Raw genomic sequence first — 23,100 nt, 5'->3', positions numbered from 1 at the left:
TTCCCATCCATATATTCACAACATCCATCATTGTTGACAGGAACAAGACAACCCAGCTGCCAACTGTCACACTATTCTTTTTTGACACATCCGACGCTGGCGTCTCTTTCTCAGACACCTCTCAGCACGTTCACACGTCCGCCTCTGCTCATGGTCCACTCGCTGGTGGGCCTGATTTTCTGTCTCTCATCCATTCTCACCTTCCCACGGCTCACCCCTCCACCCACATCCTCTCTGTCCTCGAGACCGCCAGAACCAGTGTGAAACCCTACCAGACAGCTTCGCTACACGGGGAGGGGGCATGGGCTGACGGCTTCAAGCAACTCCAGCTGGATATGGTGCCGACCCAGAATCATCACACCGGAAAAACGAAACACACAGGCTATGGATGTTGCCTCCATGATTCATTTATTTAATCCATTCGGCCTGTATACATGGTATTCAATAAAGAGAGGTGATATGAAACAAAATGATTGAACTGAACACTCGTGTTCAGACTCAGAATAACAAATACATTTGACATCGTTCAGCTGACTTGATGCCGTCATCACATTTGCATGCAACCCCGTGAGGGACTAAGCTCCCTCCATTCTCGTCCCGCTAGTAAATAGGGGCTCAAGTATTGGCTAATGCTGATTAAACTCAGCATGAAAGGTCTGAGTGATTGGTGTTGTGTGTGCTGCCTGGTAATACCAGTTCAACTATGGTGGGGATGCCATTGGTCGGAAAGGTTTAAATATGGTTTATAGAGGAATGTGCTATGGACATCTCTCACCCACTGTCAAAATGTCTATCGTGCAAATACTCCTGTTCCTCATAGCCAGATTCTCATATTTGGGGGTCAGGCTTCACATTAGCATTTGATATCCACGGGACTACATTGTCTGTGTTGTGCCAAGGTTAGTGTGTGTGTGAGCGTGCACACATGCACACTTGTGAGCCGGGGTGATTTTCAACGTGCCAAAGCAGCGGTGAATTTAAGCATAACAGATTCTCTTCTAGGGCATATTTTGTTCACATGCAAAGCATGTAATGCAGCATGGCAATTATGCATGGACACAAACAAGCCGCCAACAAAACAAAACTGGGTACTTAAGAACGTAATACAAAGAACGTTTTATGCATGAATCATACGTGGAAGATACAGCTTAGCTTGCAGAAAACATGACAACATTTCATCTACCAGTACACATTCAAGTTCGCAGGCAGCAAACGAGAGAGAAACTTTAAGCTACAATTCATCAGAACATGTGTTTTGCTAAATATAAAATTGGGTGTTTCAGGGTAATATTGTCCTTTCTTGAACTAATCCACTAAGGATCGGTACACTAAAGTAAAACTTGTATGTTAAAATAAATCAAAACACAGGTATTCACTGTGTGAAAGGTCCATGGGTGATCAATCTGGAACATTCCGGCCTTTCGATTTCCATCCACATCTCTTCAACAGCGGGCTCCGACGCTTCCAAGACTCCTTTGTTCTCCAGTCATCCATACCCTTCCCTCCCCAACGAACGGTGCTCCTTTCTGGGACGGTTCCTCACTGTGGAGGGCTGACAGCTTCCCGTCCAGTCCCAGAGTGCGGGGGTGTCACTGCAGGGTGGAGGGAACAAGCGAAACATCGCAATAACGATTCATTCACGCCGTCACACAAGCGGAAGCATAAACCTGTTATAAGAAAGCCCCCAAAATGGGCTATATAGCTCCCTAGATCCAAGATGGCGCTGCGAATGGCAGCCTCGACTGGTCGGTGTACTCCGTTTTGTCTAGTAACTCAGTGTTCTGACAAGATTCCCTGAGTACTCTGACCAGGGACAAACTCCTCAACTCCAAGGAAACAACTATCCATCTTCCTGCCACAGTAAATTCCTTGTTTGTGTGAACTTACATGGCGAATAAAACAAAGTCTGATTCTGAGAGAGTGAACAAGCAACTCGTACCTGAAGCTCCAACTTGGGCGTGTCCTCATGACTGGTCTTTTCATGTCCAGTCACTCTGGTGAGCGCTAGCTCTGCCTAGAGATAAGAGAATGCACACAGTCAGTCTTCTGAGAGTCCACAACGGCTCAGTGAGGTCACAAACATGCAAATTCTACAAAAGCAGTCATGCGAGTTCTCTTGAGGGTAACTTCATAGGGAGTCGACACGTCCAATATTACAGACTGAAACGTTTACACAAATATTGCAAAGGAAAGGTAACAGCAGCTCGACTGTTCTTAAGATATTGAAATAGATTTGGCTTTGCTCAGTTTTAGCTGCATTAACACTGTTCTTATATATTTTGTTAGTACACAGAAAAAAAGTTATTTTTATTAAATAAAATCCACTACTGCATAGGTATTGGAAGTTACGTTTTTCTTCTCGGTCGAGACGTCTTTTATTAAAACTAAAACTTTTGACTGAATTGCACGCATTTACCATCAAGTTTATGTCAAATGGATAAACACACTGCCAAATTAACACATTTAGGGTTAGGGTTACCTTTACACTGGAGTGCTCTAGGTTATACCCATCCTCTCCAGTGCACTGCATTACTCTGTCACTACTAAAGGACACCGTCGCGCCACGGCAACCGCGACATGAAAACATCGTACTGTGAAACCTGCGCTAGAATAGTGGTTTGAATTCAGTTAATTTTCCAGACTAACAATAACATTTCTCATTAATTATGACCACAGGTAAGAGGATTGAAAAAGTCTTATACATACCCAGGCACTCAATGCTTTAGAACTCTATACACATTAGGAAGCTATCCAGGTTATTTTAGAGGTCTTACCTCTGGGTCCTTTTTTAAAAAGTATAGAAAGAGAGAGAAAGAATAAGTTGTGCTCTTTTAAAAAAAATCCATCAAACATCATTTAGTAAGGGTTAACGTTCTCAGGCTATAATGCATTCATTTAGATTTAAAATGTGGGAGTTTTTTTTGGAAGGAGAAACAAAGCAAAACACCTATGACTAACTGATAAAGATTGTTTAAAAAAGGGCATTTCAAATTTTACTATGACAGAAAAAGAAAATAAACAAAGTTATGTTTCATAAAAAAACAAACTAGGCTTTATTGACAAACTGCTGCAAAACATCTTTTGGACAGATTTAGTTACCTATTTAGGCAAGCTTACACATGTAGCATAATGCATTTTATGGAGAGGGTACAGATACTACTGGCAGAGTAAGTACAATTTGGACGTTTTTGAGAATATGTACAGGAGGTTGAATTAAGCTGCAGGGTCCCTTCTCCATTGTGAAAGACTCATGTGGAGATTTTTGTCCCAATCCTTCATTGCGTACTTTGTGCATGCAGGTTAAAGAGAATCAGATCATCCATTGTAAATTGCTGAACTGACTGTTTTAGCATTACAACTCGTAACGACAGTTTGACTCCTGTCTTAAAAGTTACTTTTAACACAAATTTAGGATATGAGGACAGTCCATCTCAACAGTGTCTATTAGGGCTATATTTCAAAACTCTAAAAGTACAAATGACAAATATTGTTGCTTAAATCTACATTGACCAACTTTTAAGACTATTTAAAACAAATGGGAATTTAAATCAAGAATATATTGTCATGAATCCCATTAACATTTTTTTCCTTCATTTAATTTAATATTTTTGGAGTCTATATTACATCACTTTTATGGTTCTTTTATTACGCTATATTAAGCAGAATTTTGAAATGTAGCCTAAATGGGAATCTGCAACTGTCCCTCAACAGACTTTTAAAAAAAACAATTAAATGTTTTACTTAAGACACTAAAAAGTGAACAAGGAGCCGCCAACTTCACTAGAAATGACTCGTTTCAAACATTAAAAAAGGTTTGCGTTCAACAATGCAAAAAAGCTTAAGGAAGAGATGAGGCCAGAAAGAATAAAAAGCAAAATAAACCAGAACGGAAATAAGAAAAGAAAAAGAGTAAAAGGAAGAGAGGAGAGAGATGCTCTCTTCTCCACACCATCGAAAAATCATTTTAGGATTTGACGTCACTTCTCAAACATGCTCCGGTCAGTTCTTGAAGCTATTGTACTTTTGTTTGTTTTTTTTCCTCTCCTCACGGAATAGTCCAGCGTAGAAAATAGCAAAAACAAAAAAACAAAACTAACAATTACTTTTTGTCGGGTTGCTTTAAAGCGAGATCTGCCGTGGTAGACAGGCTGTTGTCAGGGCGACGCGTTAACCGCTAGGTGCAGTCAGTTCAGTATTGTCTATAAGGGTGTTCCCGATACGTAGTCTTCACTGGTCTGGCTGGGGGCACCTTCCCTCCCGCTGGCCTGGCAGTCCCGTTCCAGTCATCTTGAGCTACACAAAAAAAAAAAAAAAAGGTCAAGACACATTTATAAAAACAACACACACATGGTTCATTCACACGATCTGATGGGAGTTTACGAGAGGCCGGTCTCTTACTGTAGGAATCATAAGTCTCCTGTGATTCCCCGTGTCCATAATCATAATATTCTGGCTCTCTGGGGGAGAAAACATGAGGAGAGGGACATCAATGGATGGATTTTCATGGGTTCATTCATGTCAAAGCAAAACAGGAAAAGTATGTGTCTTCAAATACCAAACCAAGAACGTAAAAGTTCATGGGTGGGAAAATCCTGACAAGTCATTATGGCTGAGGAACTGGTGAACCCCGGATGAGTAGGGCTGTCGGTGGGCATCACTCACGCCTGTGGCTGGCTGTAGTAGCTGTCGTAGGATTCATACTCTGGTTCTGTGTAGGTTTCATCATAGGACTGGAGAGAAAGAGAATTGGAAAAGGGAGAGAGATGACGGTAAACCAGTGAGGCGTTCATCCCGTTAAACATTTCTACATTTGAATCCTGATCCCCGGAAGGATCAAATCGCAAATAGCTTTGAGACGGAAACGAAAGCCCGGTTTGTGTTTGTGAATAAACGAGATAATCAAAGCTACCGCAATGTCGTCGTGTTAGTGTCGTCTACAGGCCTTGAGGGCAGGATACATTACATTTAGTCATTTAGCAGACGCCCTTATCCAGAGCAACATACAGTAAGTACAGGGACATTCCCCCGAGGCAATTAGGGTGAAGTGCCTTGCCAAAGGACACAACGTCATTTTGCACGGCCGGGAATCGAACCGGCAACCTTCTGATTGGTAGCCCAATTCTCTAACCGCTCAGCCACCTGACTTCCATGCTTACGTAGTCCTCGTAGGTGTCTGCCGCCTGGGGGTGCTGGTGTTGATGCTGATGGGGGGGGGGAGGGGGCATTCTCTGAGGGGGCCCGGCCCCAGGGGGCCTGGCTCGGGGGGTGGCTGCCCCTCTGGCGGGGGCCGCTGGAGGTCCTCCTCGGCCGGCCGGGGCACCCCGGGCCTGTCCGCCCCTGGTGGGGCCGCCGCGAGCCACGCCTCCGCGCGGGGGCATCCCCCTTCCCCTGGAGGAGCGGAACACAGGATGTTAGCATTCTCACCCCGAGCTGTCATTCTTACCCGAGGGCTGTTCTCAGTCGTCAAGGGGAAGTAAGTCAGGAGTGTTACATTTTTCAAATTCTGACTTCATTATGTGGGTCTACGATAAGTGTAGGAGCTCTCTACAAACACCTAACGGTATTTATCATCAAAAATATAAATGATCCATTATTGGTTTGTACAGACCGATAGGGATAGCGAAGAAGAGCAGGGCCAAATAATTCTAATGTACCAGTTACTTGTGGCAAACAAACCTGAAATTTGAACTAATGGGAAGATGTCTGTATGACATACTTGTATGCCGACTGTGTAGGTCAGTACGTGTGGTCTGTGTATTTGAGTAAGTGTGTGTGTATATATTACTGTGAAGGTGTGTGTTTACCTGGGCGCTCCTGTGGGGGGGTGTCCTCCGCGGGCCCTGGTGGGAGGCCCCCCGCGCCCCCGACCCACGTGCTCCTGGCCCCCGTTCAGGTAGCCCATCTCCATGAACTGCTCCTGACAGATATCATCCATCATGTCCTGCGCGCGCGCGCGCGCACACACACACACACATCAGAGACACAGTGAGACACACAGTGAGACACACAGTGAGACACACAGTGAGACACACAGTGAGACACACAGTGAGACACACAGTGAGACACACAGTGAGACACACAGTGAGACACACAGTGAGACACACAGTGAGACACACACACACAAATGGCGTGAGGAAGAGCAGAGGGGAGGACGGAAGGAAGAAAGAGAGAAAATAGGAGGGGAGACGGGAGGGGAGACAGGAGGGGAGAAAGAGTGAGAGGCGAGAAGTAACAAGAGAAAAAGAGAGAAGCAATTACCGAGCAGGTCAATAAACCACATTCCCCAAATGTCTAGCCGGCCCTGCCAGTTGAAAGCCCACGTCACACACATAGATGCTGTGTGAATGCTGGCTCAAACCTGCACATTCAGTAGCCAACTTAATTGTCCATTGTAGCCTTTCTCCTTATTACAGCGAGGGATGAGGAACTACAAAAGAAAAAGATACACAAGGCAGCATTCTCCTGGCTCACTAACACCAGCTTCTCAGGGGAAGGATTTTAGTGAGGCACTGTGACCCAATCAATTATTTTCATAAATCTCTCTGGGAGCAGGGCTTTGGACTGTTGTAATGATTACGAGTAGAAAAAAAAAAGAGACAAAAAAGAAAAACCCCTATTCCAGATCCACATGCGCGTGGGTCCTTCTGCAATTTGTCAGATGGCAAGACATGAGCGGGGGGTGGGGGGGGTGGAAGGGCTAGCCGTTTGTCTGATTAGGAATTAATCTATGGCCACAAGCACTGGGGTCTTTGACTCTGTCTAACAAGCCGGGCAGTTTATGCCCTGGTTGCACATTGAGCGTTTTCAGTCTGAGGAATAATGCAAACCAACCTGGGCCATTTCTACAGTGTTTTATATCGACAGCTTGATTTATTTAGCAGTCTCGAAAAACAATGAGGAAATGCCGTACCAAACATTTCAATGTTATACTACAGGGACAATAGCAAAGAGGCTACTGCAAACTTTAACTTGCCCAGTAACACAGCAGGTGCATCGACAGAACACAAAAGGTTACCAGGGAACAGAAAAATAATCCACCCACCATTTCAAACGACACTGGTCTGATCTTTGCAAAGTACACTACAGTGACAAGAGAGACAACATTGCATAACCAAAAGGATCAACTACCAGAGTTATTACATCGAATGACCCCAACAATGATATTCAACTAACCTCACCACACTACATCTGAAGCATTCTTACAAAGCCCCTGGATGAACTACATATTAACTTTCGTCAGATAGATAAGATCGTAAATTCCAATTAGGAGATTACAGTAGCAGAAGGGGGGGGGGGGGGGGGTAAAATCGTCCGTGGATGAGCGACGAACGGAAAGAAAGGTTTGTCCTGATGGTCCCTCTAACACCAGAGGGGCTTAGTGATGGGCAGACAGACAGAGATACCCTGCTGACACCGTGAAAATGACCCACTTCCTCCTGCTAAGCTGCTGAAACCTAATCACCATGACTGTCCCTTTACAGGAGCAGCCCCAGGTAAACACCCACCTTGTTCTACAAACAAGGTTCTTAACGTCTGACAAACAATTTAAAGTTAGTTTCACATGAACGTGACCACGGCATAAGTAAAGCTATTTGAAACCGTTTTCAAAAGAGAGTGCCTAGTTCTTCATTTGCATGCATCTAAATCGCTCTAGTCGCTCTGGATAAGAACGTCTGATAAATGCCTAAATGTAATGCATACAGGTTGAAGACACCCGTTCCTGAAGACCCAGAGCCACCTCATCCTGCTCCTGCTGCTCTAGTTTGGCCTGGCCTTTCTTCTCGATGGCTGTACTCACAGGAAACAGGAACTTCTTGACTTCCTCCATGGCGTGGGCCATGCGGACGTAGGCCTCGGGCACAGGAGCGAACACCTCGATGAACACGTGCAGGTCCATGGACAGGTGGGCGTACTTGGGCTCTCCTCCTTTCCTCAGACCTTCCTCCTGAAGCAGAGACAGAAACACAAGAGTCACACACACACACGCGCACAGAGACACACACACACACACACACAGAGAGACACACGCGCACACAGAGACACACACACAGATAGAGAGACACACACACACACAGCTGTTTTGGATGTGACTGACTTGCCTGGCACCGTGAGGGATAAACTGGCACCTCTCAACATGCCCTCCACACAGCATGCACGGTGTCTCACCTTGGCCTTGTCCCTCATGGAGCCCTTTCCCAGAACGGAGATCTTGGCCCCCGTCTCCTCCTGCAGACGCTTGATGGTGTTGCCCTGTGGGCCCAGGATCTTCCCCACGAAGTTGAACTGGAAAAACATGCAGCAACGTCAGGCTGGCAGTTACCATGAGAACGACTCGCCTGCCCTCGTCCAACACAACGAGACCGTGTCTATGGGTCTGGAGAGTTGTACAGGAGGCATTCCACAGAGCAACACTTGATTTATATTTTTCATTTTTAAATTATTATTATTATTATTTTTGAGACAAAACGGTGCATATTGCTACTTTCCACGGTTCAATAGATTTTGGGAGGCGTCACCATAATTAAAACGTACACAATAAATAGTCAAATTCCAGTGTATCCTGAATTACGCCTACACTTCAACACATTTGTATGCTTCTGACTCAAACATCATCTTGTTATGTTTAAACAACATCAAGCAACCCTGTTTCGTCATCCCAAATAAGAAGCCCATATTCTGCAACATGATATCCTGCTCAAGTTACGGGCTGCGTTTCCTGAACCTCTTAACACATGTAATCTGGTCAATAGGACACGACTTAATCCCACAAAACCCAAAGCCCTGGTAGAAGTCAACACAATACTCCATGTCTGTGCTATGTGAAGGAGTGTGGATGATGATCTACTTTTATAATATTGACTTTACATTCAGGATGGATTCCCACGGGTTTGAATGAGCAGAGATACGATCACCGGCCATCATAACACAGGAACAAACCCTTCCGTGTTCCTCCGAGGGACCACACACACACACCTCAAATATAGAAACGTAGGCCCCATCTACGTATATATAGTAGAATATTATTACAGAATATTGTTGAAACCTCAACATGAGGTCTTTATATATTCATCCCATTTACTGTATCGATAATAAACCGCAAACTAGCCCGACCCCTCTGCGCAGTTTGTTCTGAAAGCTGTGGAACGGTAGAAAGGTGGATGGACGAGGAGGAAGGGACGGGTTTGAGGGAGATAGGACTCACCTTTGGGTATTGTTTGACTGGGATCAGCACTCGCTCTTTCAGCTTGATGTTCTTGACTGTGAAAAGGTCCAGGTACGTTTCCCCCTCTTTCTTTGTCTCTCCTTTCTGGATTCTCTCGATTTCTAGGAAAAGGGAGAACAGGTCTTGTTGTTTTCAGCAACACGTTTCGAGCTCTGGTCGTAGGTAACCCTCTCGTGAACGACTACGGTATTTTACCACAGAGGGATACAAGGTGACACATGACAAGCCCATGGCGAGCGAGATCTCATCATACCCAACCAGTTCACTCCCCCACATCGTAATCCTCTACAGTGCCTGCCTTGACAACTTCTGAGGCTGCAATGTGCAAACCTGTCAACCACAGCACAGGGCATCTGCTGGGAGTCAAAGTTAGCAAGCTGCTGCACCTCAGGTCGTGTATGAACACATGACACACACTCCATCACAAGTAGGCTACTGTTCCATCGGTTTTGCCTGCATGCAAATACTGGTCATTTGTTTCCGTGAACAAGGTACCTGTAATCCAAAATCTAGCGGCGAACACCCTTTAGCATGGAACCCAAAAAATCTAATTCAGGAAAATAATTTGCACATTGTAGCTGGTTGCAAGTACCCAATGTACTTTTCCATCCGTCTAGAGCTTGAGATTGAAGTGCTGACTGTCTATCAAAAGGGTAGGCTACTTTTTTATAGGGCTGCAGCCATACAATTAGTGTGACGACTAAAAACGTCTGCCAAAACCAATTCCCTGCTCAGATAATGTGTCACAATGCATCTGAAAGTCCCGCAACATCCATCTGAACGGAGTAGTACACATCTGAAGTTGTCTGTACGGCAAACCTAGGTGGAACATCTGTCTGTCTGGAAAGCTACGGCAGCTGTATGCCTCCAAGGCGAACCACTGTTGCGGTGTTTACTGACGTGAAAGAAGTGACATGCCCACAATTGATTAAAACACACAATGGTGTTCAGGCCCCTACCCTGTCGTGTCGAGTTGACCTAAAGTGCTACGCTGTAACGTTAGAGCTAGCTCTAGTTCTTGCAGAGAACGTCAATGACAAATCACATAATGTCAATGACCGACATCCTTCTTACAACCTTCTACCCGCCATGTCTAAACAAAGACAAGACATAGCCGATTAAAAGTATTATGAGCTGCTTTGAATAAATTGAATTAGGTGGTAAGCTAAATTGTGTGTTTATGTGGTAGAAACGTGTTATGCACATGGACAATAATGGTTACTGTTGGTCAGAACGGAGAAAATAAGTCGTTTTCTAATGGTAATGAGACTTTTGTCAGGGAGTAGCGGTTGCAGCCCGTGAGCTAGTCGCAGTCGTCTGCTAGGCTACGCACCTCCTAGAAAATAACTTGGCTACAGACTAAAAGAGACTGTAGTACTTTCCCATTCAAACGATACATCAACAAATATCCTTTCAAATAGTTATCCTGGGAAGTTGTAATCAACTGTAACCTAACCCACCACGTGTAAACCCCCTGTACAACTGCGGTTAGCGCTTATGAAAGCGTTTATTGTTTGCGGTTAGCGGGCCAGTGTGTGCACGCCAGCTCCAATCCAAGCGCACACAATCCAACCATGGCGTGCCTTGTTCACACGACCGACAAAGAAACACTCTATCCACCAAAGGCAAATCCCCTCGTCGAAGAAGTCCAAACAGAAATTTTACCTGCAGATAAAAGTTTCATAGCGTGCGTAAACGATGTGTCCAGGCTGTCCTTCTCCGCGAGGAGCTCGGGGAGATACTTGCTTTCGTTCTCCATATTGTGTTTAAATACAGTTTCTGCAGATGGGGCGATGCAAAAGCTATAGAAAAAAAACAATAGCAAAAATAGTCCAGGTCTTTGTCTACTGGGTGGTATCCACTTTGCAGAGTTCGCTTTGCATGTGGCTGCTAAACGTTTGGTGAAGCTTCTGCCGTTTCCGTTATCAAGTTCGACCGTCGCCGCGCCTCGCGGAAAATGGAGACGCAATTTCTAGTGAGCACAGAAGGATAAAGCTGGCTGAATTGACGCCGCCCACTTTTGCCTGGTGTGTTGCTTTGACCCTACATACCAGAATATTTTTTACTAGACCCACCCACGGCATTGATTTTTACGGATTGGGATGAAAATCTTGTTCTTGTTTGTGTCTGTAATTATCTAGGGAATGTGGGGCCGTTTTGTAGTCCATAAAAGTTGGCCAAGAGACAGGCGGTCTATTATTTTAAGGGCATATCAACCATTTGTAGGAGTTACTTTTGTATATATATATATATATATATATATATATAAAAATATATTTAAATCACGATTTGGCACTATTGAAAGGACCAGCTCCAAGAACTGACTTAATTAAAATGGATTTACTGTGGATGGATTGTATTAAGTGTATCATGCTAGCTGGGAGAAAGGGATACATTAATCGGTTTTAACACTTAAGCGTATAGGGTAAGGATTTGATCAAGTGATTGACCGTGGACCGTGTGGTTACGTAGTACTCTCGATGGCAACTTCTGCCCTGAGGCGAGTGGCCAGTGGGAGAAGATGTAGTTCAGAGGTTCATTTCAGGATGTATACTGCCCCCCGGTGGTTTAAACACTAACTACACATACAATGGCCCTGGCTGCCCAAACTCCCTTCCGCTTGAGGAGTGAAAGTGTTTATACAGATTAGTCATCTGAAAATAATGTTAAATAGAGCAACTTTGTGTTTTATTATCACCTGGCTGTGTCATATTAAAAAAACCTTATTTTTTCTTTGTTTTATCTCTTTGTTATTTGTACGGTATATAAAAAAAAACACCTCGTGTAAACCAGTGTACGGACTCAGGTATGAGCCCGGCGACCAAATTGTGTGTACAGTCTGAAAAGTAAGGATGTGTGCCCGTCTGTAAAATTGTTTATATCATATTTTCGTTTTGAATAGGTGACGTTGCTTTTTGAACAAACAATAGGCTGTGAGCAATTTGTCTGTCACCTTTCACAGCGAAACCATTACAATCGACCTGATGTGTGCCCGAGCGCAAATCTATTCAAAACAAATGAAGGCAAATTCCGCGTGCCATAAATGCTTATGGGAGACCGCATCCTCCTTAGCTATCAGCTCTCAAGTTGATCTATCTCAGACCATTACAATGTTATTAGCGCTGGGGGTTGCAAGGTTGTCCTGAGTGCTCTTGTCATTGACAAAATGGATGGCCTCTGAGCTGAATATCAATTGGCTCATAAAAGGTGGAATTACTTTTCTTGGCAGGTGGTTGGGTCCCTATCAGATAGCTCTCTCTCTCTCTCTTTCTCTCTCTTCTCTATGCATACTCTTTTGACCTGACCATCCCTGAATAATCTTACAAAGGAGTCAACAAGGGCATATGGTATTGAGTGTGTGTGTGTATGTGTGTGCTTTTGAGAGACTAGAGAGAAAGAGACAGAGAGAAAAGGAGAGACAGAAAGGGGTTCTGTGTCATCCGTTGCCTTGCCCTCAGTACACGGTTTTCCTCTCCCCTGGCGAAGGAGAGCCCTCTCTGGGTTCAGAGGCAGGGTCATGCTCAGTTTAGCAGCGCTACCAGGCTACAGGAACCTTTCGGTCCTGTGGAAGCTGTCACACCTGCTTAGGTCTTTAGCATCCCCCCCCCCTCCTCCCCCAACACACACCTTTCTCCATCCTCCTTTCCTCTCTCTCCCTGTCCAACCCCCCCCCCCCCCCCCCCCCCCCGCAAGCCCTCACTCACGTTCCTTTCTCTTCCCGTCCTCGACCTTGCAGAGTAAGTGTTCCGATTAAGTGGTCCAGTCAGACAGGCAGTGGAGCGGAAAACAACAACAGGAAACAACTTCTCAATTTTGGCTCGTTAGTAGGGGTGGTAACGATACACTCAGCTCACGATTCGATACGTATCACAATACTGGGTGTGCGATATTTTGAACATTTTTTATTAAGCAAATTTAATTAACAGATTTTTTACAAAACATTAAACATTTACAATCATTTTCTTTGTTGTACATACAATTTAGTTCACTCAGTTCAAGCAATTTCTGTGAATGGAATGAATGCACGCATGACGCAGGTGCAGAGTAGGTTGGGTGCTGGTAGGTCAACCAATAGGATCAAGCGGACGTCATATTGTAAAAATATTGCCATAACTATACATATTCTAAAATGTTTGTATTGCAATATCTTTTTCCACAATATATTGTTACACCCCTACTCATTAGTGCCCCACAATTCTGTGGGTGTTGGAACTTGAGTCTTCCCAAACCAGGGTTTGGACCATCGGATCTGTGTGTGTGTGTGTGTGTGTGCGTGTGTGTGTGTGTGTGTAAAATAATATGTAATTTCTTTGTAAGACACTTAACATTTTGGGGTCTTCCTTCTCATGAAACTGTTTCTGCCCTAATCTGATGTAATTGATGCACACTGAACCATTGCATATGTATAGTTTTAACATTGCAGAAAGGTCACAAGGTCAGAAAGAGTGATTCGGTTAAAATTCCCCCCAGTACCATTCATTGCTTTGGATAAAAGTGTATGTTAAATAAATACATTACAAATGGGTTTTACTACAGGATAATCAACCATATTTACTATGCAATAAAGATGCTTTATAGACCAGTCGTGACCTTGCTTCAACAACTTGTGCAGTGCAATGGAGCATTTCAAAAGTGCACGTAACACACGTTAAACTTATCACGATTTCAGTCTCTAAAATGGTTTATGTTATTGATTGTATTGTGTTCATGTACTGGATGGAGTTTTTACACAACTTCATCATTTGCATCTGAAGTCTCACACTTGGAACCTGTAAGAAGCAGCTACAGCTACTCTGCGAGTTCAACAGTCCTGTCAGCAAATGTCAAAGATCGGGATTCTCTCTGAACCCTTTCTCCTGGAAGGGGACACTAATGACTGCCAAACCTCTTTCCAGTCTTGTTACTCTGCTCTTCCCTGAGGCCTGGAATGTTTCAAAGACATGTTTTTGAAACTTGTCACAGCTTCTGTTTTAATGATAGGCTACTGATAGACTTCGCTCAAACAACTTCAAAGATGCTGCTTCCTTACCAAGAAAAAACAAAAAGAAGGGGGATGTTTCCAGAGTGTGAGATGCTTTTCAGGTTTGTCTTTTTGATCGTGGTGTGTGTGTCTGTGTGTGTGGTACAAAACAACAAGTTCTGCTTGATGGAGCCAGGCGCGGGGGCTGAGGTTTCAACATCATGAACCTAATGACTTGGAGGTGATTGTGAATACCTTGGGGGAGAGAGAGAGAAACATAGAGAGACATAGAGAGAGAGAGACATATAGAAAGAGAAACATAGAGAGAGAGACATAGAGAGAGAGAGACATATAGAAAGAGAAACATGGAGAGAGAGAGAGAGAGAGAGAGAGAGAGAGAGAGAGAGAGAGAGAGAGAGAGAGAGAGATAACAATGTTGCTTCTGGTTTATATAGTTGAAGCTGCCTAATGACAGGCAACCCTAAACACCAATGCAGGAGAGAAAGGCATTCTGCTGTCAGCTTCTCTTTCTCACACTCATGACAAATTCACAGCATTTTTATTCATCATCTCTTTGCTCTGCATATAACTGAATATTATTCATAGAAATATACAATTATGGAGAGATGGCATTTTCCTGTTCACTTCCCAAGAACAATATTCTCTTTCAGTTGTCCCTCAGACTGTCACAGTGCCAAAGCATGACATTTGTGACATTTGGCTTCTGCATTCCACATTTAAATATCTGAATATTCAATACTAGCTAATCATTTAGTACACTTTTGGTTAGTGATTTGGTTATAAACTGCAAATCCCACAGAGAAGGTTTGTGAATAAAATGTACAACAATGCACTGTTATTACAACAGAGCAAGAATTGCATGAAAACGAACGAAATATCTCTGCATATCACAAGACACCTGTTTGTCTTACATGTTTCCGTTGACATAAAAAAAAAACATAAACGCCTTCAGGGTGAACATAGAGAACACTGAACGTCAAATAAAATCAAATCATTTCTATGCAACCTGATTGGTTGTCAGGTTTGGCCGCTCCTCTGCTTGGGTCACAAGGTCAGTCATGTGACTGTCCTGTCAGATTTGTCTAGTTTGGCCTTTAGTGAAAACACACACACGAGTGCCTCTAGGGAGATAGAGGGCTGAAGACCATGACTCACATAACACCTGTGTTAAGACAGGTACATGTGATTCAGCCTGATGCGTCATCTGCAGAGTTTTAGAATCACTCACTGAACACACGGCACATTTGTCTCTCCACATATTATCCAATAGCTGTTTTCTGTTTTTCCTACAGACACTATTGTAGTTTACACCAGACCTGAATTGAAAAAATGCAGCGACTCCATGTTTCAATATCATGTGTGTCTTCACAGCACTGTAAGCACTGAAAACACACTTGTTAAACCCTCTAACCACCACGCAATTATGGAACCATGTCTAATACACCAGTCTATCCACTATGGGAGTTCATCACAGTTCCCACCCGTATTCATATAGTTATGTATTTCATTAGAAAACTGTAGCCTGCAGTAGGTTTGTCCTAATCGTGGCCCTACTGGAGTTAATATCAGTTTTAATTATGTACCAGGCCCACTGTGGCTCTTAGAGGAGAGAGATAGAGAGAAAAAGAGAGCGAGACAGAGTAAGAGAGGGAACGAGAGAGATGGGGGCGGTCTCTCTTTATTCCTGAGTGAGACATTGGTATGTCCGGGGGTTTCAAGGTCGCTTCTTGCGCCTTCTCTCACCTCCTCTGTGGCAGTGAGTGTCCGGGGTCGCACGGTAATGAGAAAGATTACAATAAAACAAGGTTAGAGGTGGGTGTGTGTGAGGTGGGGAGGGCATGGGAGCTGGGCAGAGGGAGACAATGTTAGAATGGAAGGTTGTGAGGGAGGAATTGAAGTGGAGGGGGGAAGAACACACACACACAGACATGTACACACACAGAGACACACACACACACACACACACACACACCCACAGACACCCACACAGAGACACACACACAGAGACACACACAGACACACACACAGAGACACACACACACACACAGAAACGCATAGAGACACACATGTTCTCGACCTACCTTTTCACAGAAGGTTGGAAAGTCTGTGTTATGTTTATCAATCTGCACAGGGAGTTGAAGGGCCTTATCAGAAGCATGTCTGGTATCTCTGCAGCTGTATTCGGGACTCTGTCCTAGACGGCAGGGCTCATACCATGCCTGGGAAATGTAATGGGTTGACAAAGGGAAATAGCTGGCCTCAAGAAATGGAATGGTCCTTTTTACAGCTTCCTGTTTGTATAATAGTTGCTTGCTTGGAGCATTCAAGAGGGCAGGTGCTCATTTTGGCCACTAGGTGCCATTGACGGACCGTCCCAAACTCACAGACACACACACTTAGTGATTTGTGATTGAGTGTTTTTATAATGCCATGGGAAACAATTGTTGGTTTGCAGAATGTTATATTTAAATGTTTTATTTAAATTATATAATGTGTCATTATGTTGTGTCTCAATTATGTTATATTTTAATATAATGTAGATATAGTATGTTAGATGTTGTTTTATGTTGTCCTTCTACTGTGCACTGACAATAAAGTTTAATCTAATGTTTCAATATATTCTTATGTTTTACCTGAATTATGTCATATTTCAATGTGTTACTATATATCTCACGGAGATTATATAAATATAAAACCATACAGGTACTGTATATTGACTGTATATTGAATGAAATGCATACATTATTGGGGAAAAGACCACTGTAATCAAGCACACCCTGCAGATAGAGCAAAAGCAAATATGCATAAAGACATGCTTGTGATGTCGACAAAGTGTTCTGGCCTAACCCAGCCCAAAGATAAGAAGAAGAACATTGATCACATGTTTACTCCTTTGATTTTTGTCCCTTTTACTGTAGTATTGTATACTGTAGTACAGTGCATTGTAGGCTTGCATACTGTACAATGAACAAATTGCATGGCCCTGAACATTGTGCTTTCCATTTGTTACAGTAACAGTAAGGACTGCTCAATACATTTTGACTGGTTGCAGGTTCATATAAGAAGAACAAGAGTGAGTTGTGAGTGGTGAGATGCAGGGTACAGTACTGTACAGGGGTACAAGGAGGAGAAAGAGCAAAACAAATTGCAAAGAGCAAAGCAGAGTATTAATTTCTGATCAATTTTGAGCTACGATGATAGAACATGTTTTTGTTCATCAAAAGACAATGACGGATAAATATGAAATTAGTTTTGAGATTACGTAAAAATGTTCTCCCTGAGAACTATGTTTTGAACAATGTGTTTTCTATTTTTTGGTGTATTGTTTACTGAATGCTTGATAGTGTATATAATTTTGATCACTTTGTTTATGATTTGAGAGCAGATTTTTGATTGATTTTGAGCACGGGTAAATCTGTTTTGAGGCAAAAGATTCATTTTGCAAGAGGATTCTGAGGTTTTGTAAATAGTGCTTGAAGATAAGGTTTTGTGTTCACCCTGTTGTGAAAGTGGGTGACTGTTTCAAGAAATGTGTTTTAGCAAGCCGCACCGCACATTCCCAGACGTATTAAAATCGCCCATGCAGCCAGGAATATCTACTCCTTCTAGAAAAGAGGCCTTTTGGGTGGGGCCCTGCTCAGAGATCACATACATTTACATTTAGTCATTTAGCAGACGCTCTTATCCAGAGCGACTTACAGTTAGTACAGGGACATTCCCCCGAGGCAAGTAGGATGAAGTGCCTTGCCCAAGGACACAACATCATTGGCTCAGCTAGGAAACGAACCGGTAACCTTCTGATTACGTGCCCGAATCCCTAATCACTTAGCCACCTGGATCCCTCACATGATCTCATTGAGTTTAGCACATTGCTACTGTATAACATTTCCTCATGGAAAAAGTAGTAACCAAATCAAGGCAAAGTGAATCTGCGTAAGCATAGAACGAATGGTGGAACAACGACTTCCATCGAAATTTATTAATTTGATTTTGTCCTTGTTTTTGTTCACTGGAAACTTTTCAAAGTAAAATGGAGCAATGCAAAGATAAGACACTGAACCATCACATGGTTCATGTGGGACATACCTAGGTGCCTTTGAGTGATTATTTGAGGAAAAAGGAGGGGTATGGTTACTGAAGGTTGAAGAAAGGGGGAAGTTTAAATCTGAAGGCTTGAATAGAATCAAAGCATGAAAACCTCTCTGTGTGTGTTTACTTTTGTATGTCTGAAAGAACAGAACATGGTGAATAGGATTCTAACTAGCTTGCTTGTCAGGGCAAGGGCACATGCCTTCACCCACAAACAGACACACACACACACACACATAAACACACAGCAGGCTGGTCTGAAGGTAACCTTTTCCTCTATATTTATCTGTGTATCTCTTCTCTTCTCCCTCTCCGTGTTGCTGTGTTGGATCCTCTGTGTGCAGGACATTCTGTATCAAGATAATCGGAAACACAAATCTGTACAACAGGTGTTGCAGGCCAGGCTGAGCCAGTAGGATGGTGTGTAAGATGTGGTAGAATAGTGAAAGTAGTCTCCTGTGTAAAAGCCTGAAAAAACTCAATCTGGGCCAAGAGAAGTTCCTATACAAATGTTTATTCAATTTATACATTGATCAGTAAATAATAATGATAAACAGCCCCACTGTTTATTTGTAGGCTATTTACATCTCTTCTCACACTGTCTGAGATTCCGTTTTTCAGTGCACCCAATCATGCATCTGTTTCTGGAAGTGAAAAACTAAACAAACGGGAGGGGAAAATAAAACTGCGATAATGAGACGAGTAAAACCCCCTTGTTGCGAGTCTTGGTGTAAGTAAAGCTAGCAAGTATTCTAGCTAACTAATTAAGCGAACACATACAAGCTAAAACGTTCTAGACAAAATCAGCTAATCACAGACTTATTCAAACTCTAACCGCTGGTGAGTAGGCTAAGTAAAGTTAAAATATTCTGGGAGGCAGCGAGAGACCAGGAGTTCTCTCCTCCCATGCTACAAAACTGAACAAGGCAGTTGTTTTCAAAGCCCTGAAGCTCTGCGCCGCGTAGAATTGACACGTAGCCTTTAAACAGCAAGGAGTAATGAAGTTGAATAATCGACATATTTTCTGTTGTCTGCATGTTGCACTCTCAGGTAAAAACGTATTAATATTAAAAAGTCTTATTAGCCTACCTGTTTCAAATGTTATAACTTTGCCAATGACTTTGAAATCCACGAAAAGAATCATGGATGATTCTTGCCGCAAATTCTGCACACCTGCTATGCTTTTCACACCCGTAAATAACATTATTCGGACCCATATATTGTGTTTTATACGCGGTTAACAATATAATATGTTTTTCTTTCCTTTTACACACTGACCCTAGTTTTCACGGCTTTCATGAGAGGCACCACCAAATAACAGATGTTATTCTCAACACAAAATCCTCAAAATTCTTCATTCAATCCGTATAGTAGTGCATCTAATTAACTATGTACATATAATTCAAGATCTTGTGTATCCCTGGTAATGATCACTTTGGATCTAAAATAATTAGTTTTAAAAATATGACTCTCCCCCCAAAAGTGGTGTCTTGGCTCAACTTCCCATGACAAGGGGTAAATTGAGCCAAGGAGACACTAGGGGGGAGGGGGGGGGTGGAAAATTGTGAAAATGTAATTGTGAAAATGAAAATGTAGTGTAATTCTTTATCAAAGCAAGCCACAATCAATACCAAATACCTTCTTAAAGGTTTAATAGAACGAAGGTTACAACTTTAGACAACAACTTTCTGTGACATGTTTTTTTGTGTTTAGGGATACTTGAAATTGTGTGTATCCACTTGGTGCTGGTTCCAGACCCTTTTAACTAGGAGGGTCAAGCTGGGGCCAGTTGTACTGTTACAGGGGCCTGTTACATTAACCATAAATGTTGTCATGTAATTTTCATCATTCAGACTCAACATTTAGGGTGGACAGAAGGGGGTCCAAGCTTGGACCCTCCCCCCCCCCAGAAACGCCCCTGTATCCACCGTATGTGGGATTGTTAAAGCAATGACTGGATTCGTTCTCTTTCCAGTTGCGATTCAGGTGCGGACCCCAGAGTCCAGAGTGGTGGGTGCGTATGGTTCTCCAGTTGTACTGGGCTGTGTGTTCCCCAGCATGGAGCCGGAACTACCTGTAGACCCGGGGCTTGTGGTCACATGGCAGACACAAGGGGACTCCCGAGTGCTTCACAGTTACTACCATGGGACAGACCAACTGGACCGCCAAAGTAGGGAGTACCACAACCGAACCAGGCTGTACCATTCTGAGCTGAGAGTTGGGAATGCCTCCCTCATGCTGGAGCGAGTCGGTCTGGAAGATGAGGGCAGGTATATCTGCTCCGTGAGTACCAAGGACGGGGTTGGCAGTGCGGAAGTCCAACTAACATACGCAGGTTAAAGATGGAGGCGTCTCTTGTTGTCTTCTCTTCTCCTCACAGGTCTTCTCTTCTTCTCTACTGTGAGAGGGGGCTTTTTCTTATGACCGTTATTTTTAGCCAGAAAATTTCTGTTTTAGGCCTCTCATGTCACTGTAGCTTGTTTAGGCAAGTTGCAAGTAGAAATTCCCACAGCTGGGTTTTTTTTTTCCCTTGGCAGTTTTGGACTAAGAGCTTTTCATCAGCCTCCTCCAGACAGTGCTCACTGAGCTATACAGGGTCCATTTTGTCTCTTGCAAACAATGTTGCCTGGTACAGTATGTAATATCCAAGAAAACATGAATATTATGACTTACACATTTAGTCATTTCGCAGACGCCCTTATCCAGAGCAACTTACAGTAAGTACAGGGACATTCCCCCAAGGCAAGTAGGGTGAAGTGCCTTTGCCCAAGGACACAAAGTAATTTGCCACGGCCGATAATTGAACCGGCAATCTTCTGATTAATAGCCCCGATTCCCTAACCGCTCAGCCATCCATGACCCCCATACTATTTCTACTTTCTAAATACAACCTCTTAGCATTTTTTTCATTCTTTTAAAATGTGTTTCCTTTTTTCTTTCTCATACCCTTTCCCACGCACACCCATCCACACTGTAACTACTCTCTTCATAGCCTTCTACAATGAGCCTAGTCTAACCATCCAGGCCCACCCCAACAGTGTGACCTTTACGTATAAGAGCGAGGGTTACCCAGAACCACAGATCCAGTGGACAGACCCCATGGGTCACAGCCTAGACTTCAATACCACCGTGTCCTTCAGGCAGCAGGGTCTCCTCTCTCTGTGGACCCAGCTTGTGGTGCAGCAGGGTGGAGCAGTCAACTACACCTTCACCCTTGGAAACCCTCTCTTGAAACAGGTCCTTCAACGGCCTGTGGCTTATGGTGAGCTTGTTTTCTGATACATTATTTGTATCCTGTAAAAAAGTACATTGTTGCATATTGTCTAAGTTAGACAAGACTGACTTTAATATACTGATAGCCAAACAACATATGGCAACAAATACCAATGAATCTAAACCCTTAAATGTATTTTCTACCAAGAGGAAATAAATGATGGCTTACTCTGTGTTAAACAATTCTACAACTTCTGACAGTTCAAAAAACTGTCATCTCATCTCCAGTACCCAGTGGGAATGACATGGACCAGAACCGACATAGATTCACTGGACTGCTTCCTGTCTTTGCTGGACTGCTTCCTGTCTTTGCTGGACTGCTTTTGGTCTTCTGACTTACCGCCAGATCTTTCCAGGGGTGTCAGTTATGGTAAAATCGGACTCACAGTGAAAATTTATTCATTTCATCTCGTCATGTCCCATCGGTTATTCTCAGACCAGGAAAATAGGCAAGCTCCTGTTTTTCAATGGCTTCCATTTCTTCCATAGCGAACCCTGTGACCCTGTGCGTAGTCTTAAATTGGTACATTCCTTGACACAATGGATGCTTTGTCTGTTAACACATAACAAATAATAATGTTTCTAGGGATAAACTGAAGATTTCTGTCAGGCTTTCTCAAATAGTTATATTTCAGACACTATAGTGGCTGTAAATGACAGAAGACCGAATAAAATACTAAATTTTATAAACAAAATTCTGTCTGCCGACTGTACACCATGTTCATGTTCATTTAATAACATCCCTTGCCTAAGTTGTATTGTAATTTGAATGTTAGAAAAGTGTTTTATAGATAGTATTTCTATCGACAATCTTTGCCACATACAAAGCTGTAGTCTTACTTTAGTCACGCGAATCATAGTTTGAAGCCTTCATCTTTTAAAAAGTTTACTACTACCATATAAATCATGAGTAAAATTGGTATAGTTGAATAAATAAAATACTACTTAATTACAATTTCACTATATTTCCAGTTTGTATGATCAAGTGTCCATGAAGGGTCTCGTTCAATCTATTATTTAATAGTATATCCTTTCAGACATTGGGTAAACAATCCACTTGCTGGTTTTTATTGACATGGAAAGTAATGTAGCAAAATGTCTCCTCCTTCTGATAACCCCCTCACCCTTCAGTTGGTGCTACCCCAGAGCTTGTTTTATTTGGGGGGGGAGATAAAAAAGGTTTGAGATAGTGATGTATCGCCACCTTGTGGAGTAACTATATATCTCTCAGTATCCACTTTTAAGGGTCGGGAAACTGTCTCCAGAAAGCCTCTTTCCTTTCCCATACCTTTTAGCACGTTTATTGTTTGTCATTTTTACCCATTCAACTACACTCAGTTGGCTATAATGAAAAGAAAGTAAATTATGTTTTAAATGTATAAAGAATTAAAAACTTAAGTCTCTCCGGAGTCCGTTGGGTTCTTGATCTCGAGCCTAGAGCATGTAGGCTCTCGGTTTCTGTTCTCCCCTCGTTTTTTTGAAAGGTAAAAAACTAAAACAAATATTATTTTTTGTAAAGGTTGAAAAATATTTT

At 42.9% G+C, this 23,100-nt stretch overlaps 2 protein-coding genes across 6 annotated transcripts; one reads left to right on the top strand and one right to left on the bottom strand.

The window, feature by feature from the left end:
• Positions 1-387: 387 nt before the first annotated feature.
• khdrbs1b (KH domain containing, RNA binding, signal transduction associated 1b) lies at positions 388-11,199 on the bottom strand. Of its 4 annotated transcripts, none has more exons than XM_084696768.1 (12): positions 10,889-11,199; positions 9,203-9,324; positions 8,167-8,283; positions 7,799-7,945; positions 5,805-5,941; positions 5,157-5,388; positions 4,663-4,730; positions 4,399-4,457; positions 2,707-4,293; positions 2,480-2,605; positions 1,940-2,014; positions 1,102-1,592 (listed from the first exon to the last, which is right to left on the bottom strand). In XM_084696768.1, exons 1-9 carry the CDS (start codon positions 10,980-10,982, stop codon positions 4,190-4,192), a joined length of 1,080 nt encoding a protein of 359 aa, XP_084552894.1. In that variant the 5' UTR covers positions 10,983-11,199; the 3' UTR covers positions 1,102-1,592; positions 1,940-2,014; positions 2,480-2,605; positions 2,707-4,189. The 4 variants fall into 4 exon arrangements, with proteins under 4 accessions (XP_084552896.1, XP_084552894.1, XP_084552895.1 ...); XM_084696769.1 differs by having other exon boundaries at positions 2,775-4,293; XM_084696770.1 differs by lacking the exon at positions 2,480-2,605 and having other exon boundaries at positions 388-1,592; positions 4,104-4,293.
• A 7,924-nt stretch (positions 11,200-19,123) lies between these two features.
• Positions 19,124-22,969, top strand: LOC146295692 (CD276 antigen-like). Of its 2 annotated transcripts, none has more exons than XM_084695418.1 (4): positions 19,124-19,343; positions 20,269-20,628; positions 21,286-21,555; positions 21,768-22,969. In XM_084695418.1, exons 1-4 carry the CDS (start codon positions 19,292-19,294, stop codon positions 21,899-21,901), a joined length of 816 nt encoding a protein of 271 aa, XP_084551544.1. In that variant the 5' UTR covers positions 19,124-19,291; the 3' UTR covers positions 21,902-22,969. The 2 variants fall into 2 exon arrangements, with proteins under 2 accessions (XP_084551544.1, XP_084551545.1); XM_084695419.1 differs by having other exon boundaries at positions 19,126-19,343; positions 21,795-22,969.
• The last annotated feature ends 131 nt before the right edge of the window (positions 22,970-23,100 follow it).

Source organism: Hypomesus nipponensis, chromosome 4, assembly GCF_054491055.1.
Source record: "Hypomesus nipponensis isolate SF chromosome 4, ASM5449105v1, whole genome shotgun sequence".
NCBI classification, from domain to species: domain Eukaryota; kingdom Metazoa; phylum Chordata; class Actinopteri; order Osmeriformes; family Osmeridae; genus Hypomesus; species Hypomesus nipponensis.
The sequence above is the reverse complement of the archived record's forward strand: the minus strand, read 5'-3'. Positions and strand labels throughout refer to the sequence as shown.